The sequence below is a fragment of the Cricetulus griseus genome, assembly GCF_003668045.3.
Source record: "Cricetulus griseus strain 17A/GY chromosome 1 unlocalized genomic scaffold, alternate assembly CriGri-PICRH-1.0 chr1_0, whole genome shotgun sequence".
NCBI lineage: Eukaryota > Metazoa > Chordata > Mammalia > Rodentia > Cricetidae > Cricetulus > Cricetulus griseus.
The window spans coordinates 6,700,306-6,718,053 of NW_023276806.1; the positions used below are offsets into that span (position 1 = coordinate 6,700,306).

A 17,748-nucleotide genomic window follows, 5' to 3' on the forward strand; every position below is an offset into this window, starting at 1 on the left:
GCCTTTCTGCCTGATGGTTGTGCAGCTGTCAGATTTGAGCTCTAGAATTAGCTAGAACTGAGGAGACAGCTACAGCTTAGCCTCCTTCCACATATAGACACATCTGAAAGTAAAGGGCCAATGCTTGTTGCCAGTGTAGATATAAATTTAAATCTTTATATTTACATACTTTCATTGTAAGTCAACAAAACTAAAGATACTCATCTTAGATGCTATTCTATTGCTATGAAGGAATACCACAACCAAGGCAATTTTTATAAAATGAAGCATTTAATCATTCAATCGGGGGATTGCTTACAGTTCCAGAGCATTGTTGCCATGGCATGGAGCATGCAGACAGGCAAGCATGTTGCTGAAGAAGTAGCTGAGAGCTCTATATCCCGATCCCCAAGCATCAAACAGGGAGAGAAAGAGACACTGGGTATGATGTGAGCATTTGAAACCTCAAAGCCCAAGCCCAGTGACAAACCTCTTCAAACAAGGTCACAACTCCTAATCCTTCCCAAACAGTGATTGACTGGGGTCTAAGCATGCAAATATATGATCCCATGGGGGCATTCTTTTTCAAACCACCACAACACTTAACACTGAGAATATAGAATGCAGGAACTTCAAAAGGTGTTATGCCCGTTAACATTGTAACCGGACCGCCAGAGTGAGTGCATGTCTCTATTTGTAGAGTAAATGAAGTATATTCCACAGAGGGCCTGAATTCCTGGGCATCTGGGTGAGGTTATGTTATCAAATTCCAGAATATCTTGGCAGAGGCTATTATATAAAATGAAGCTGTGACTGAGAAAGTCATTCTTTTCTCAATGCAGGTGACCCAAACCAGCCCACCATACATACCAATAAAGTTTTACTACAACACTGGCCCCCTCCTTCACTTAGGTGTTGTCTCTGACTGAATCTATGCTCCCACGCCTGTTGAGTATGAGATGATACAACTTTAGAAGTCCAAGATATCAGCTTTCTGCCCCTTTAAGAAAACAGTTGGCTGACCACTAAGGAAGCCTTCCTTCTTCCAGAGATTGGCTAATGTATACAGTTTCTTGTACTAATTGGTCAACTGTTGAAAAGTGTTTCACTATGCCCTGTTTTCCCATTTCAAAATTGTCTTACTCTTTTGCAGTAATGCCTGAAAATTCAAATTTTCCTTATCGACGGTATGACCGGCTTCCCCCCATCCATCAGTTCTCCATAGAGAGTGACACGGACCTGTCTGAGACAGCAGAGCTGATAGAGGAATACGAGGTTTTTGACCCGACTAGACCGCGCCCCAAAATCATTCTCGTCATAGGTATGGAGAATGGCTCTCTACTTTGCTGACTTTGTTTGTATGCTTCCATTCAGAAATACTGGGGAGGGTGGCATCTGCAGATGTCAAGCTGAATGATGAATAATGACAATCAACCAGAAACAGAAGTTGAAGGGACAGTACACAGAAATACCTTAAAGCAATTTCCAATAATGCAGACCTGTAATTCTGTTTAACACTTCGTCCACATTTCATTATAGCACCATAGTCATTCTCTGTAATGAGTTCAAAATAATCCTTTCGAGATTTAGGAATCTGTGGTTTTCTTCATGTAATCTTTAATGCAGATAGTCAGTTAGATACTTTCTTTAAAAATGGGCATTTTTTTCCTCTTTCATTGATAAAAGTTTATTCCCTAGTAACCACAGGAATATTCAGCTGAGTGCAAACTAGAACTTACAGTAAAGTAAGCTTCCATCTCACTGACAAGCAGATGTAGGAAAATGGTGCTTTATACCACCAAAGACTTCTGATTATTATGCAAAAAGAAAATAAAGCTCCTTTAACCTCGTGTTGAATATGAAAATGTAACTCCATTTCCCAATAAGGAATAGACACTGAGCGTGTCATGGAGGGAGTGTCTCTCTGTGCAAGGTCACAGGTTTGCCCTTTTGAACATCAGGTGGTCCAGGAAGTGGAAAGGGTACCCAGAGCTTGAAAATTGCAGAGCGGTATGGATTCCAGTACATTTCAGTGGGAGAACTATTGAGGAAGAAAATCCACAGTGCCAGCAGCAACAGAAAATGGAGTCTGATTGCCAAGATAATCACCAACGGGGAGCTGGCACCACAGGTACTACTGCATGGCTGTCTTTTCTTGTCTGAAGAATAATTGTCTCTGCCTGGAATACACCATACATTTTCATCTTTGTGTTGAAGGAAACGACAATTACCGAGATAAAACAAAAATTGATGCAAATACCTGATGAAGAAGGCATTGTGATTGATGGATTCCCAAGAGACGTTGCCCAGGCTCTGTCTTTTGAGGACCAGGTAGGAATATCTCCTTGTATTTTTATTAGACTGTCTATTCTGTCTTCTCTCTTTTCTATCATCTATCTCTCTATCTATCGGTGTGTGTGTGTGTGTGTGTGTGTGAGTGTGTGTGTGTGTGTGTGTGTGTGTGTGTGTGTGTGTGTGTGTGTTCATGCTCATACACACACATGTTTCTGGAAGTAGAACCAAGGGCCCTGTATATGTTAGGCAACTGCTCTACCATTGAGTGACAGCCTAGCCTTATTATTATGAATTGATTTAAAATAAGTTTTAACGTCCTACTTTTTTACTTACATTTTTGAGATTAATCAAAAACAACAAAGACAAACAATGATTTCTTGGCAGCGTTTCTGAATTCTTGTCTGAAACAGGCAAACCCATCAATGTGTGTTGGCAAAAGGTTCCCCTGCCCCATGGCAAATATTTAAAAAATTAAGGCAGCATCTGCCAAGTAGAACAATACGAGCTGATAATAGAATTCATTAATTTTATTTAAAAGTATAGATATTTCTAAACTTTATTTCAAAATACTTCTTCTAAGATGCCTCTTTATGCTTAATTTCTTCAAAATAAGTCTCAGTTAGCAGTGTCTGGGAGATGGACCTGGGGTCACCCTACACCACCATCCTTGTCAGCTGAGGACACCTTCTCCATTGGGTTAAGAAATGCTGGGCTTCCAGTCTTGAGATGGAGTTCAGCTGCCCAAATGTTTTCAAATGGAGTAAATGGTGGCGTCTCAGCATCTACTGTATCCATCCTAAACAAACACAAAAATTGAAATGTGGTGTCTATTAAATCTTTAAAAAAGATTCATAACCCAGATTGACAACTTTGTAGCTCAGAAGCCCGAAGCCATTCTCCTGAACTATGAGTGCACTCGGGGCAGGGTGAGGAAAGAGGGATGTGCAGAGGTGGCTCTCTCCCATGGGGGGGGGCGGGAACTACCCAGTCTCTATCCTCACTCATGGAGCCCCAGCCAGCAGATCACTTCTCGGAACAGTCCGCAGTCCCTTGCTCTTGCTGTTCTCCATCACACTCTGAGGCTGGAGAAAATCCAATATAAATTTCCTGATACACTCACATTTTAGCATTCTGGAGTTTCTTGGCCACACTGGCTGTGCGGTGGTACCCGAAGGTGATGCTGCAACTGATGCACAGGAGCTCGGTGGTGCAGAGACAAAGCTGAATGGTTTATGTAAAGTGTCAGAGTTGGTCCCGTCCTGCTCCCCTCACACCATGTAGATGGAAGCTACTGCAGATTTGTTTTTCTCTCTTTCCGTTTCTGACAACAAATGTGCAAAGGTTTCTACGTGAGTTCTCCATCACCAACTGGGCTTCCAGGGATTTAACTCTCCATAGACGTTAAGTAAGCACCCATAGTTAGTGGAGGCCCCACAGGCTGTTCCCATCCAAGATGCCTCCTCAAATCCCAGCAATTCCCTGAACTTCTGAGTGATGACTGAAAGAAAAAACGGGGATTCTCACAGTGCTCTCTGTAAGTTTTTTTTTAATTTATTGAGATGATTGACAGAACCAGGAAAATATGTGGCTTACATATTGGTATATTAGAACTGAGCTTCCTCATGTGTGCACTGACTTTACAAGTCCTTGAGACTCCAAGGAAGTTTTAGTAGCCTTATTCTAACTTCTCTCTTCTCCCTGGGTATCACAGGGTAGGGCTGAAAGCCCCCACTACTCTAGTCCTGTGTCTACCCAGGGCCTTTTCCATGGTCTTCTCATCACCACAGACACATTGCCTTCTGAGTGCTTGTTAGAAAGAGCCAAAGACATGTCACCACTCAAGAAATTCCAAAGGCTTTGGGAGTTCTGTGCCAGGAACAAAGACTATGTTTTTATTAAGCCATACCTCGTGTTTTTCTTTGGTATACTTAAAAATTGATTTCAGCTCATTTTAGTGGAAATACACACACACAGAGAGAGAGAGAGAGAGAGAGAGAGAGAGAGAGAGGGAGAGAGAGAGAGAGAGGAGAGAGAGAGAGGAGAGAGAGAGAGAGAGAGAGAGAGAGAGAGAGAGAGAGAGAGAAATACAAAGAAATTTCCCCCGAGTTTGTCACAGCACAGAACTAAAGCATTAAACGGGCTAGATTTCTGATGCTAGCCATATGTGTGCCAGCAATTTTGATAAAACACCCAACACCTGCCAGGTTCGTAGAACTAACAAGTGTGATTTGTTTTCTTCTCCTAGAGTAAGTACTAACATTACAAATAGGTCAGGTAGTTTTCTCCTTAAGGGACCACAGCTCTCTTTCCATTGATATTCTCCCATTTAGGATGCTGTCATCATTAGCTGTGTGGTTGAAATGAGGGTTGTCATCACATACGAGTTCCAGCTGGTCTATTGGGAAGGGAACATGAAGGTCTGAAGTCACAGGTCAAAAATGACACCCAGCACTGTTGCTCACTGCTGCTGTTCACACCCAGTACTGTGCTCACCAGTGTTCACACACAGCATTGTGCTCACTGGTGCTGTTCACACCCAGCACTGTGCTCACCGGTATTCACACACAGCATTGTGCTCACTGGTGTTCACACCCAGCCCTGTGCTCACTGGTGTTCACACCCAGCCCTGTGCTCACTGGTGTTCACACCCAGCACTGTGCTCGCCATTGCTGTTGAGAATTTGGCCATGCTGTCTTCGTGGAGAAGCATGGGAAATGTGTCCACCTGGGCAGATAGGTGCTGCCAACAACTTCATGGCTGTGGAAACTTTGGAGCTTATACTAATTTGTCTCTCTGGCCAAGCGGAAGTGGGCCTGCTTCCTTCTTCCCACACATGGCACACCATCACCCAGCTTGGCGAGCACCCGCGTGTGATTGCGTCATCTCAAAGCTCAGCACCTTGGGTGTATGTAGAATTCTCTTTGCTAGATCCAGCTTTGACTCCTCATACTTGGCTAACTACAACTTAAAGTCAAGTTCTCTTTCTTCCCCGCCACTAAAAAACTGGAGGCACAGGACTAGTAGAGGTAAAATCAAGTCTCCTTTAGCAGGAAGAGGTTTAGAGATGTGTGTTGAAATCACAGAGTCGACTGCGCCTCGTGACAAGCCTGTGGAGTGGGCTGCAGGGCTCCTTGTCCAGCCCAGAGGGGTTTCCAGGTTGCACATTCTGGTCTGCTGAGCCTGTTGAAGTGTTACCATGGTATTCTGCTTGGGTTCTCTGATTTCTTCCTGTTCCTTACCAAAGAGGGTAGGAGCAAGCTTGTGTTTGCCTTGGGAAGTCAATGTCCTCACGAAATGACTTCATTGGTGTGTAGACACGGGTCTGCTCATGCTTTTTCTATTCAGTTATTTTATTTGTTACACATTTCCAACACTGTGGTTTTTATGGAAGGAATCTAAATTACATCCTGATCATGGAAAAACATTTCTGTCTTGCTGTCATTTGAACATGGGTAACATCCTCCACAGGTTTACGTAAGCATCTGGTCCCCAGGATGGAGGTATTGGGAGGTTCCACAAAACTTGGAGAGGAGGGACTTTATAGGAGAGCCTCAAGTCACGGAGGCAAGGTCCCATAGGGGTGGTAGGACCCCTCCTTTCTCCTCTCTTCCTGGTTTGATGTGACACCCATTGTGATATGTGCTCCCATTAGGATATGCCACCCTCAACATAGGCCCAAACCAGTGGGGCCACTCAGCTTAGACTTCACCTTCCAGAGCCATAAGCCAAATTACACCTTTCTTCCTGATACTCAGCCTGCCTGTTGAGTAACCCCTTATAGTGACGCTAAGCTGACAGATGCCCTTCACTTTCTTTTTTAAAGTTGGATAGCTTCTACATTTGACTATTTATAAACTTAGTATCAATCTTGGTTTTGATTTCAAATACAGTTCTTTTTATAGATAGGTGTGTAGATTAATTTTCAGAAGGGCCATGCCTTTCTAGTATCCTAGTATCCTTTCTGTCAGTGTGCTAAGTATCCCAACTGAAATAACTTGGGAGAAGGGACCTGGTCAGCTTCTAGTTCTAAGTCATAGTCCATCATCTGGAGGAAGTCAAGGCAGGTGTGTGCATGTTTACGTGGTCAGCTCTGTTTGTTTTGTTGTTGTTGTCTATGCAGTCCAAAGCCTAGCCCATGAAATGGCACTCCCGTGTTCAGGTTGGACGTTCCCCCATCAATTAAGCCAGTGAAGGAAAATTCTTCACAAGCATGTCCACAGAGCACCCTGATCTAAGCAGTCTCTTCCTGAGAGCATCCTCCCAGGTGACTCTTGGCTGGCTAAGGCTGACAAAACTGACCAGCACACTTAACCATGGCCATGTTGCTGTGCGTAGCAGGCCAACATTTGTGTTGTTAAAGTAAAATTTCTAGTTTTCTGTATAAAAACCTTGTGCTGTTTTTGTTAGCCGTGTTCCTTGGCAGCTTATAGTGTTATGGACGAATTGCCTGTGTTGTAACCGGTTCTTCTCCGTGTTTGGCTGACCTTGATGGGAGTACTGTGTGTTTGTGGTTTGTCTCCTGACACAGGCTTCTCTTCTGCTCTCTCTGAAGGAGACTTGATTCTTTCTCTCTGAAGGCCCGCTTCCTACTCCCTCCTCCTGGACCCTCACACCTCTCTCATCAACTCATCACACTCCTCGCTGCAGAGGGTCCTAGCAGACAAAGGATGGTTTGAAGGGGAAACTAAATACTAGAGTTTTGGGTATCGCACAGGTGAACAATTCAGATAGCTACATAGGAAGTGATTTTGAATCATTTCTCAGACCTTCATGTGGACCAGTGGTTGGCTCTTGGGTCAGATGGTGAGCACTGACTCTGCTAATCTGTAGGCTCTTGATTAATTTATGGGCTCCCGGAAGCCTCACTGTTCTCCTAGGAGAATGAGGAGGACAATACCTCACAAGATTGCTGTGAGAGTGAGTCAGTCCTCTCGTTCCAGGCAGAGGCCTGGCCATAAGTAAGCATGTGAAGATGGCTAATGGGCCACAACAAACAAACAAACAACAACAAAGACAGGGAAGGCCAGTTCTTCCCTCCTGCCGGAGGCTGTAAAGGCAAAGACGCTATTTCTTCTATAGTCTATTTCCCAAACCCACTGATAAAACCCTCAGAGGCCTCCTTGAGATGGTAAGGCTGCCCACAACAGCTCTGCTTTAGCTTGTCTTCCGAGTCTGGACATAAGCCTTTGCTCGATGGTGTTTGTACTTCTAAGAATGGCTGGTAAGCACTCAAAGCTCTGGCAGCTGGAGTCCAGGGACATTCAACACTGTGGGGCAGGAAGCATTTAGAAGCCCACTAATTAGCAGATTCTGCCTCCATCTTCCTCCTCTTCCTTCCTGCTCCTGGAGGAAAAAAAAAGAGAATAATTGATTATTATTTGAAACTAACCCAAGAGTGAGAACAACCCGGGTTTCCAAATGGAATCGCTACGCCTAAGAATTCAGGGGCTGAGCTCCCGGCATAAGTGACGTCATGACGTGGTAGACATCTGGCTGCTGAGCTCCAGCCAGCCTCGCTCTTCAGAGCTGTGTAGATGCAGAACCACTGTCCTGTCAGTGTAGTCCTCCTTCACCTAACCCTGCAGCAGTCTGGTTCACCCACAAGGGCATGGATGCAGACAACCACAAATCCAAAGCACCCTCATACATCCTTAAACAAAACAAGACAAAACCCTCATCCTATATATTGTCTGTGTTAGGATATTTGGTGGATTGGTGAAGGAATTCAAACATTATACCAGTGTGGTGCATTGCAGGGAACAAAAGAACCACCCAGCAGTGAGCTATGAGGGTCTCCGTTTTGGAGGACTCCTCATTGTATTAGGTTAAGCCACTTTTAGGCATATCCCAGCATGCTACTCCAACCATGTAAATGAGGAGACTCTATATTGGTCAGTGTTTTGTCTTGGGCAATGAGAGCGAGCCCTTTTGTGTGTTTTCTATTCATATCATATAAATAGAAGCAAGTCTGTTATTTGGTTGTGGCTGGTTTTGCTTGGCCTGTCATTTTTCTGATTGACCATTTGGGCAGAACACAGCTACAGTTTTGTTTAGGGGTGTTTCCTGGACCACATTTTCATGGAAGACCTGTTCAGTTTCTGTTCTCTCTCTGTAACACGAAAAAATAAAAACCCAGAAACAGATATTGGGGTTCAAGCTTCAAGCTGAAGATCAGAGAAGGAAAGCAGCCAAGCCAGTAGATCTTACCTCTACCAAGCTGAAATGGCTGAATCCTGACTCCACACATCCTCAGAGGCAAAAAGCTCTCAGTTCCTGTATCTTCCTTGTATTCCTTTCTCCACCCAACCATATCCTCCTATCTCCACCTCCCTAGTGCTGGGATTAAAGGCATGTGATCCCAAGTGCTGGTATCAAAGGTGTGAGCTCTGTTACTCCTCACTCTTGTATAGGCAAGGGTGGCCTTGAACTCACAGAGATCCATCTGTCTGTCTTCTAAATCCTGGGATTAAAGGTGTGTGCCACCACTGCCTGGCCAGCTAGTATGGCTGCTGGAATTAAAAGTGTGTGCCACCATTGCCTGACTTCTCTAGCTTGTGTCTGGCTTTGCTTTCTGAGTCCTCAGGCAAGCTTTAAGAAATCATAAATAATATATCACCGCATTTCTCAGTCTTAATCTTTCCTCCAGATTCTTCCCCCACCTGTGATAGAGCTACAAGTCCAGTCTTGTGTGTTGACCATGAGAATTTTCTTCATTGGTTTATTTGAAATGAACAGGGGTGGCACTTTGGTCCAACCCCCCCAGGCAGGGTTCTGCAGTATCCCATGTAAACAGAACCATATTTAGGATCAGGGATAGTAGAAGGCCCACATTGCTTTATCCAGGGTCTCAAGAAAGTGTGACTTATGGTGACAGGGGTTGAGGCTGTGTCTAAATGTCATCTAGAGTCAGAACTATTGAAACAGGGAGAAAGAAATTTGACACCTGTGGTGTGGGGAAGGGTGCCACCAAGGTAACGCTCCCATCCAGTTAGGCTGGCAGAGATACATGCAGGGACCACACAGAAAGGCCGAACTGTAGAAAGCTTTCTCCATGGTAACCAGAAGATGGAGACTATGGCTGCACTCCACAAAGGGGGAGTAAAAAGTGAAACATTTTGACCCCAAGTGAGAAGGTTTTGAGTGGGGCCCCAGCCTAGGTCTCCATGGAATACAGAAAACCATTTGGAATTGAATCTGTTTGATTTTGGAAGGAATAGATTTGATTAGACAGAGGCAAGGACCAGAAACAGAGAAAGAGGGGAAGGAATCCTATTGGATAGGTAAGTGGAACCAGCCATGGTTACACACATCTAAATGATTATCAGAGAATGGGCAGACAGCAAAAAACACAGAGCGTCAGGCATGGGGGGGGTTACCCCCTTGAAGATGGCAGGATGGCAGGAGCATTCGGTGCCATGGGAGAGAGAATTTGTATTTTTCAGAAGCTTTTGTGAAGTGGAAGAGAACCAAGTGAAGACACCAATTTAGATATGGGTAACAAGGGTAAGCCGATTTCCTGGTGGCTTGCTGGGGGCCTTCTGTGGTCTGTGGCATGTGGGAGGGGCTAGAGAGTGTGCTCTGAAGACTGGGGTGGGAGAGTCTGGGTCAAGTCTGAGCATGGGTGTAACAGAGTGGTGATGGAGACTTTTTCCCAGTAGCACAGTTAGACATGAGGAACATCCCAAGAGCAGAGGCAGCAGCTGTGGGTCACAGGTGTATAGATGAACTTACCTGCATTGAGGGTCACAGGTGTGTAGATGAACTTACCTGCATTGGGGGTCACAGGTGTGTAGATGAACTTACCTGCATTGGGGGTCACAGGTTTATAGATGAACTTACATTCACTGGGCCTTAGGTTCTCATTTTAAAGAAAAAGAGTAAGTCTTTGATAGGTTTATTGCTCCTGTGTGGCTCTCTTGTTTCTCATCTTGAGGAAAACAGGTTTAATATTAGACTGGTCAATGATGTTAGTAATTTTCTGGTGTTTGATTAAATTGGGGTGTTTGATAAGAGCCACTAGGTCCCTTTTAACGGGATGAAGCTGGGGTCCTGGATGCTGGACTCTGGATGACTTCAGGAACACCAGTTTCTTCAGCTGAACCAGGTTATGATGACAACTATGGCCAGGGTTGGTAAAATTTTGTTTTGAAACACTACTAATTAGTATTTTCACTAGTTATACTTCCTTGCTGGTCTTTAAGACCACGTGGGTGGCCAAGATTCACCTTTTGTATAGTTGGTGAGAGCTGGGGGTGGGGGTTAGTTAAGAAGGACCTGTTGGCTCCTTTGGTTTTCCTTCATCAGCTGTAGGCTCTGCTGGGATGGTTAAACTCCATCCATCCATGGAGTTGGCAAGGGCAAGAGATGCTTGGCTACCAGGGAAGGGGATTTCCAATGAAATGCTTTTTAAAGAGACCAGGTTCCTCATCCCCAAGGACTGGACATGTCCACAGCAGCAGGGCGGTCTTTGAATTTCACTAGAATGTTCCCTGGATGGAAATTGTGGCCTCTGAGCTTCCCAGTCCTCTAGAGATAGATGACAGATAGATAAATAGATAGATAGATGATAGATAGATAGATAGATGATAGATAGATAGATAGATGATTGATAGATAAATAGATAGATGATAGATAGATAGATGATAGATAGATAGATAGATGATAGATAGATAGATAGATAGATAGATAGATAGATAGATAGAGATAATGGGTCTCAGAAACTCAGAAAAGGCTGGATCCCTTACCCCTCAAGGTAGTAAGTGTGAGCAGGAGGCCTTTGGATATATTAATAAGGGTCCCAGTAAGAATAAATAGATGATGGGAGGTGAAATCTTCATTGCCTGTACCAGCCACTGTGTGTGTGTGTGTGTGTGTGTGTGTGTGTGTGTACGGGCTGGTGAAAGAATTTGACCTTTATATCAGAGTGGGAAAAAGAACACATTTACCTAGTTAAATAAATTTGTGGGCATGGCCGTAACAAAAAAGCCACCTGCATATGACAAATGACCAAAACTCCTCCATTTGAATAAATTCTTAGTAGGTTATGATGAACTACTTTGTGTATGATTTCAGCTTCTTATTATGCAGTTTCTGTTGTGCAAATCAGGCAGCTCGGCAGTATCAGATTGCGGCTCATTCTATTTGACTGTGCTGTTCTATGTATTGTTATGTTAGTTTTGGGTTTGGGGGCATGGTCTCACTGTATGTCCCAGGCTGGCCTTGAACTCTTGATCCTAACTCCTGAGTGCTTTGACTATAGGTTTGTGCCACCAAGCTAAATATATTCTAGTTTTGGCCCAAGCAGAGTATTTCTAGAACATTATTTGACTGTATATTGTGTGTGTTTAAGATATCTTGTCACTCCCTAGGCAGATGTCTTTATTGCAGACTCCAGATAAAGAAACTCAGGTTAAGAAAGTGAAGTAAGACCCTGCTACCCACTGTCAGCAAGGACACGGCTGGCATTTCAGTCTTGGTGCTTTTAGACTGGATAGCTTTCCCTACTCTGGAAATTATGAACAGGCAGTCTTCAGGCTGAGTGTGGGCAGCAAACAACATTTTAAAAAATGTGTGCCAAATTTTAAAATTGGAAGATTAGAAAATAGAAAGCAAATTTCTGGAGATTTGGTGGCTCCAGTACACACTCCTGAAGCCCAGTGGTGACAGTTGTTAGTTAGGAAAGGAGGTGCTCTTCAGTTTGTGACTGTCCCCAACCCAGCTTAGCCCTCCTCTCTGCCACCAGTCTGGCCCTTAAAAATCTTTTGAATCCATATCCCACAATCCCACTCGGCTCCAGCATCTTAGCTATGGCCTCCACCAACCGAGCCCAGTCCAGAGCTGCTCGACATTCCCATGATTCTGCGAGTTCACGTGGTTCTGAACATCAGATGCTGTTCCCTTGATCTCAGGGTAGCCTATGCTCTCAACAGAGATGACGCCGCAGATAGTGCTCTCTACCAGGTGTCTCCCAGCAATGCCTCCAGTCTTTCTGGATCCTCCTAAAAACTCAACCTATTGGGAACTGGAGTCTTGGCTTCTCTGCTGCACATGTGTGAAGCATTATAGGGCAGAGCTTGTTTTTGCTTGATTGGTATGGGACAAGGGATAGAGAAATAATGTATTAGTAACCATGGTAGACATGCCATATTGAACTTGATTGGCATGGGACAAGGGATAGAGAAATAATGATGTAGTGACAATGGCAGACACATCATGTTGAGCGCAAAGGGAAAAGTTATTGAGCATCAAACATTATTTAGAGCCCATCTACATTCTTACACAAATACATGTTGATTCTGCAAACGATGTGAAGCCATTTTACATGAGAGGAATGGATACTCTACAAATGGATCTGCGCAAAGGCGCAGCACCCTGAGAGGCAGAGGTGTAGTCTGAGCCTAGGAGGCATGGGGGTAAGAATTTAGCCTCATTGCTTCCCATGTCTTAAGAAACGTAGATAGTCTGTGGTAGTCACAGACTACAAATGTCACAATATTGCCTTTCCATCTCATCTTGCTTCATAGTGCTGTGAAAGACACCACTGCCAAAGGCAGTCTGGGGGAGGAAGGGTTTGTTTCTGTGTGTTGATTATAGTCCCTCATGAAGGGAAGTCAGTGCAAGGACTCAGAGCTGGACCCTGGAGGCAGGAACTGAAGCAAAGGCCCTGGGATAAAGCTATTTTCTGGATTTCTCTCCAAGCTCTCACACTGAAAGACCCCCCGAAGAGGTACTTTCGTAGAGGGAGACCCACACCCAGGAATCAGCGAGGCCACGAACTGGATGCAAAAAACAAGAGGCTTTATTGGAGACGCGGGTACCCGGGGCGACTTAGCTTCTGTGTGGCTAAGCGCCCCGAGCCAAGGGAAAGGGGTCCTTATATAGGGAAAAAGGCGCAAGCTAGGAGCAGGGATTCTATTGGATAATTCTAATGAGGCATTGTACAGAGCTATTCCCATTGGTCAATGTATATGAGGCGCTATACAGGGTTATTCAAATGAGGCAAAGTACAGAGTTATTCAAATGAGGTGAAACACAGAGTCTTTCAAATGAGGCGAAATACAGAATCATTTCTATTGGATGGTTCAAATAAGACACAGAGCCATTCCAGATCAGCATATTCTCAAGGTCTGGTGTCTGGTACAACAGACTCAATTCCCCCTCCCTCCGCGTCCAGATGGCTGACCTTGGGGGCGGAGACCTTGGGACGGAGTGTTTCTCATCGGGCGGGGCTCAGGGGCAGGGCTCCAGGCCGGCTCACTTGGTGCTCGTTCTCGGGCCGGCCCACCTGGTGCTCGTTGCTCGGCCCCAGCCCCGGGGCACGGCGCCAGGCGGGGCGGGCCGGGGGCGCGAGCCCTGCCGGGTTGAAGGCTTGGGAGGCCCCGGCAGCTTCGGGGCAGGGGGCTCAGGGGCATTCCGAGCGGGTCTTTCAACACAACTACTTGTTTTATTCCTTCCAGGAACTCCTGCATCGCCCACAGTGGGCTGGGCCGTCCACATCAACCATTAATCAGGAGAAAGCCCCATAGACCTGCCCACAGGTTCAATCTTAGCACTACAAAAAAAAATTAAAAAGGAATAAAAAACAACAAACAGCTGTTGTGGCTTGGATGAGAATGGTCCCCATAGGCTCATATATTTGGGAAAGATTAGGAGGTGTGACCTTGTTGGAGGAGGTGTGTCACTGGGGTGGGCTTTGAGGTTTCAAAAGCCAGCACCATTCCCAGTTCGCTCTCTTCCTCCCTCCCCTTCCTCCCTCTCTCCTCTCTCTCTCTCTCTCTCTCTCTCTCTCTCTCTCTCTCTCTCTCTCTCTCTCTGCCTCCAACTTGCCAATCAACATATAAGAAGCTCTTAGCTGCTGCTCCAGAGCTATGCCTGCCTGCAGGCTGCTATGCTCCACACCATGATGGTCATAGACTCTGACCCTCAGGAACCTTGAGTCACCAAACTAAATGCTTTCTTTTATAAGTTGCCTTGGTCTCGGTGTCTTCATAGCAGTAGAATAGTAGGAGACAACAAGACTTGGATGACAGAATAAGAATCTCATATGGAAAAATACTTAAGGATATTATTTAATTCTAGTGGGAAGTAAGGCAAATGGGATGAGAGCTACATGGCTGGAATGTCCCCTGTAGTCCAGTGAAGGATCAGAATGGGTTGCCTGGGGAAAAGCAGTAACCTCTTGCATTTCATTTCATTGCCTGGTATGGTGGTTCACACTTCCAATCCCAGCACCAGGGAGGCTGAGGATTGCTGTGAGTTTGAGGTTAACCTGGGCTACCTAGTAAGCTCCAAGTAAGATATTAACCTGGGCTAGAGAAAGACCCTGCATTAAAAAAAAAAAAAAGGAGCAATAAATCTTCATTAACCTTCTTCCGGGATGTGGTGATTTATTTTGTAAGTGCAGAGATGACCAAATCTGTAAGCTCTCCTGATGCAGAGAGTGCATAGACCTGTGTCATCTTGCCCTCTACTTTCCATTATTTTAAGCTGTAATTTGAAATGGAGAATACATTTCCATAGTTGAACTTTACAAAGATATAAAATTATCAACTCTGGGACACTGTGTCCTATCCTTATCCAGGCTACTTTCCCTCTCTCTCTCTCTCTCTCTCTCTCTCTCTCTCTCTCTGTGTGTGTGTGTGTGTGTGTGTGTGTGTGTGTGTGTGTGTGTAGGTGCAGTTGAATATGGAGGCTACAAGTCAACTCTGAGTGTTGTTTCTCGGGCACCATCCACCTTGGTTGTTTGTTTGGTTAATTGGTTGGTTTTGCTTTAGAGTTTGGCACTGGGACCTGGAACACACTGAGTAGGGTAAGCTGACTGGCCACTGAGTCCAGGGATCCTCGTGTCTCCAATTCCCTAACGGCGATGAATTGCAGGTGTGTGTCACTGTGCTGGTCTTTTAATGTTGGTGTGGGATCCGAACACATCCTCACGTTTGTGCAGCAAGAACTTTACTAACTGAATTATCTCTCTAATCCCATTTTTTGTTTGTTTTTTTTTCCCACCAAGTCTGCTGGATATTTTTCTCCTGTAACTTTTTGAACACACATCCCATTGCTCCAACTCATGTGAGCACACACCCGGAGTGTTTAAGAGACTGAGGCGCAGGGGGGATAACTAGTATTATATCAACTTGTGTATTAGTGTGAAAGCTATTTTTCTATCAGCTAACCTATTTTTACCCGTGTAAGCTCCAAAGAATGATTTAAAGTGCACTGACAGTTTGGTAGTCATGCTACCTATTGCTAGTTATGGTGCCACAAGAACGATTACAAAGATATGGAAGTCCTTTGTGGATGGCAGGTGACGTTCTGACAGCGTGGGGGCTGAGATACTGGTTTGCGCGTGGAAGATCACTGAAGCTTCATTTCTCCTACTTAAAAATTTTTTAGTAATAGACTTAAAAAAAAGATGTACTTCCTCTTCCTGCACCCCACTTTCTCATCCCAAGACACCCACACCGCATATACCTTACAGAATCGTGAAATCGAGGATCCGGCATTTCTAAGCCAAACTCAAAGATGATTGGCAAAGGGAGTATCGAATTGTCAGCTCCTTTAACACAGATTCCAACTGTTTAAGGCAGCGGTTGCCATGGTGTTTTCTTCTCTGAGGTGTACTCAGGGTTTGGCAGTGGGATGCTTGTAATGAAAAGGCCAAGGCTTAGCCATTGCCAGCGCCAAGCACTTGGATTTAGACTGTGCTGTGGTGGCCATGGTGGTAGGAGTTGTGGGGAGGGGTCTTTGACGTCCTTCCTAGACATCTTTATTACTATGCTCAACCAGCCGCATCCCTTCAGGCTTTGCTTCCTGTTCGTCTGTGTATTTTGAGACAGTGCTTGCTATGCAGTCAAGGCTGGCTTGGTACTGGCTGTGTTAGCCCAGGCTGGCTTTGAACTTTCTGTAATCCTCTTGCCTTCCCCTCTTGAGTCCTTGCCAGAATACCCAGAGAGTATTATTCCTGATGCTGGGAGTTGGACCCAGTGCCACCCACAGCTAAGCATGAACTTGATCACATATCCACACCCCTACCATATCCTGTAGGCTTCTTGAGTAACTGTTCTTAGGAGGACCGTGGCCTCTGAGCTCACACAGCCCTGGTGAACTCCAGGCATCAGGCATTGTAGGTTCAAGAGGTGAGACCTGCCAGAGCAGCTGTGTGCAATGATCTGGGTTTTCTTCTCCTTTTCTAGTGATTTTCTGTAGTGCCTATAACTTAGCCCCAGCTTTGTCATTAAAAGGGAGTCTAAAAATAGATTCGGTTCTGAGTCTGAGTGACTGAGAATATACATATGAAAAAAATCTCAACTAGATAAATAAGTTTTTTTAAGCTTAGAGATAAAGGAAAATCTATCCCCAGAAGGCTGTCACTAGCCTACTTCCGTAGTGAATTGATTTGACAGACTAGTAATTTGATTTTGCTGTTCCTAAGGGAGACAAATTTGATTTGCTTTTAAGGGGGAGTGATTTAATTTTAATTACACAATATTTTTCCTAAGCATTAACACTTCTGTGAAAAATATTAAATAAAATCTTGATTCTTTCCCTAGAACTAATGGCTTGGAAGCTTGTTTATAATTATTTAATAATTACACCTTGAGATTCAAATTATATTAGAAGGTAATTATTCGTTTATTTTTATTGCAACATGTTGTGGTACAATATAAGTCCATCAAAACTAAAGGGCTGATGAGACTTTCATAATCCACCTTTGTGAGCTGAAAGGTAATTTCTTGACTTTGTAGCCATCAATCAAAGTCAGCCTTGATCTCTCTGTGTGTGGTAATGATGGCACTACATAGCACAGCACCATTAAACTTTGAGACTTTCAGTACTGACTGCAATTCACAGGGATTAATTACATGGAACAGTATGTGGAGAACTGTTCAGCTGGTTGGTTTCGACTCAGGGTCTCTAGGGAGGCTGCTTTTCAGTAGTGGCTGGGGTTAGGCGCACCCCCGTGTTGTAATTACGCAGATGCCTGATGCTTGGTTTGGGCAGACTCCAGCATCTAGAGGCTTGGACAACTGTAGCTGCTCAGACATCATTCCCTCTGCCTCAAGGGCTTTATAGTCCCCGAGGGAACACAAGGCTCCAAAGGTGTTAACCCAGAGAGCCAGAAGGAAGCCCTGTCACCGGTTCTAACCTAGCTAAGACAATGATGCTTCTGCTTCTGTCTTTGTCTGTGTGTGTGTATGTGTGTGTGTGTGTGTGTGTGTGTGTGTGTGTGTATGGTGTGTGTGTGTGTGTGTGTGTCTCTGTGTGAGTGTGTATGTGTATGGTGTGTGTGTGTCTGTGTGTGTCTGTGTGTATATGTATGGTGTGTGTGTGTGTATGTGTATGGTATATGTCTGTGTGTGTGTATGTATGTGTGTGTATGTGTATGTATGTGTATGTGTGTATGGTATGTGTCTGTTTATGTGTGTGTATGTGTGTGTATGTATGTGTGTGTGTGTGTGTGTGTTTATGTGTCTG

At 44.7% G+C, this 17,748-nt stretch overlaps 1 protein-coding gene across 1 annotated transcript in view; it reads left to right on the top strand.

The window, feature by feature from the left end:
* The window catches only part of Ak5 (adenylate kinase 5), a 182,537-nt gene that overhangs the window by 2,683 nt on the left and 162,106 nt on the right, over positions 1-17,748 (top strand). The window contains exons 2-4 of the mRNA XM_035451656.1: positions 1,133-1,300; positions 1,941-2,110; positions 2,197-2,310. Of these exons, the coding sequence (XP_035307547.1) occupies positions 1,133-1,300; positions 1,941-2,110; positions 2,197-2,310 (452 nt within the window). The remainder of the gene's footprint in view (positions 1-1,132; positions 1,301-1,940; positions 2,111-2,196; positions 2,311-17,748) is intronic.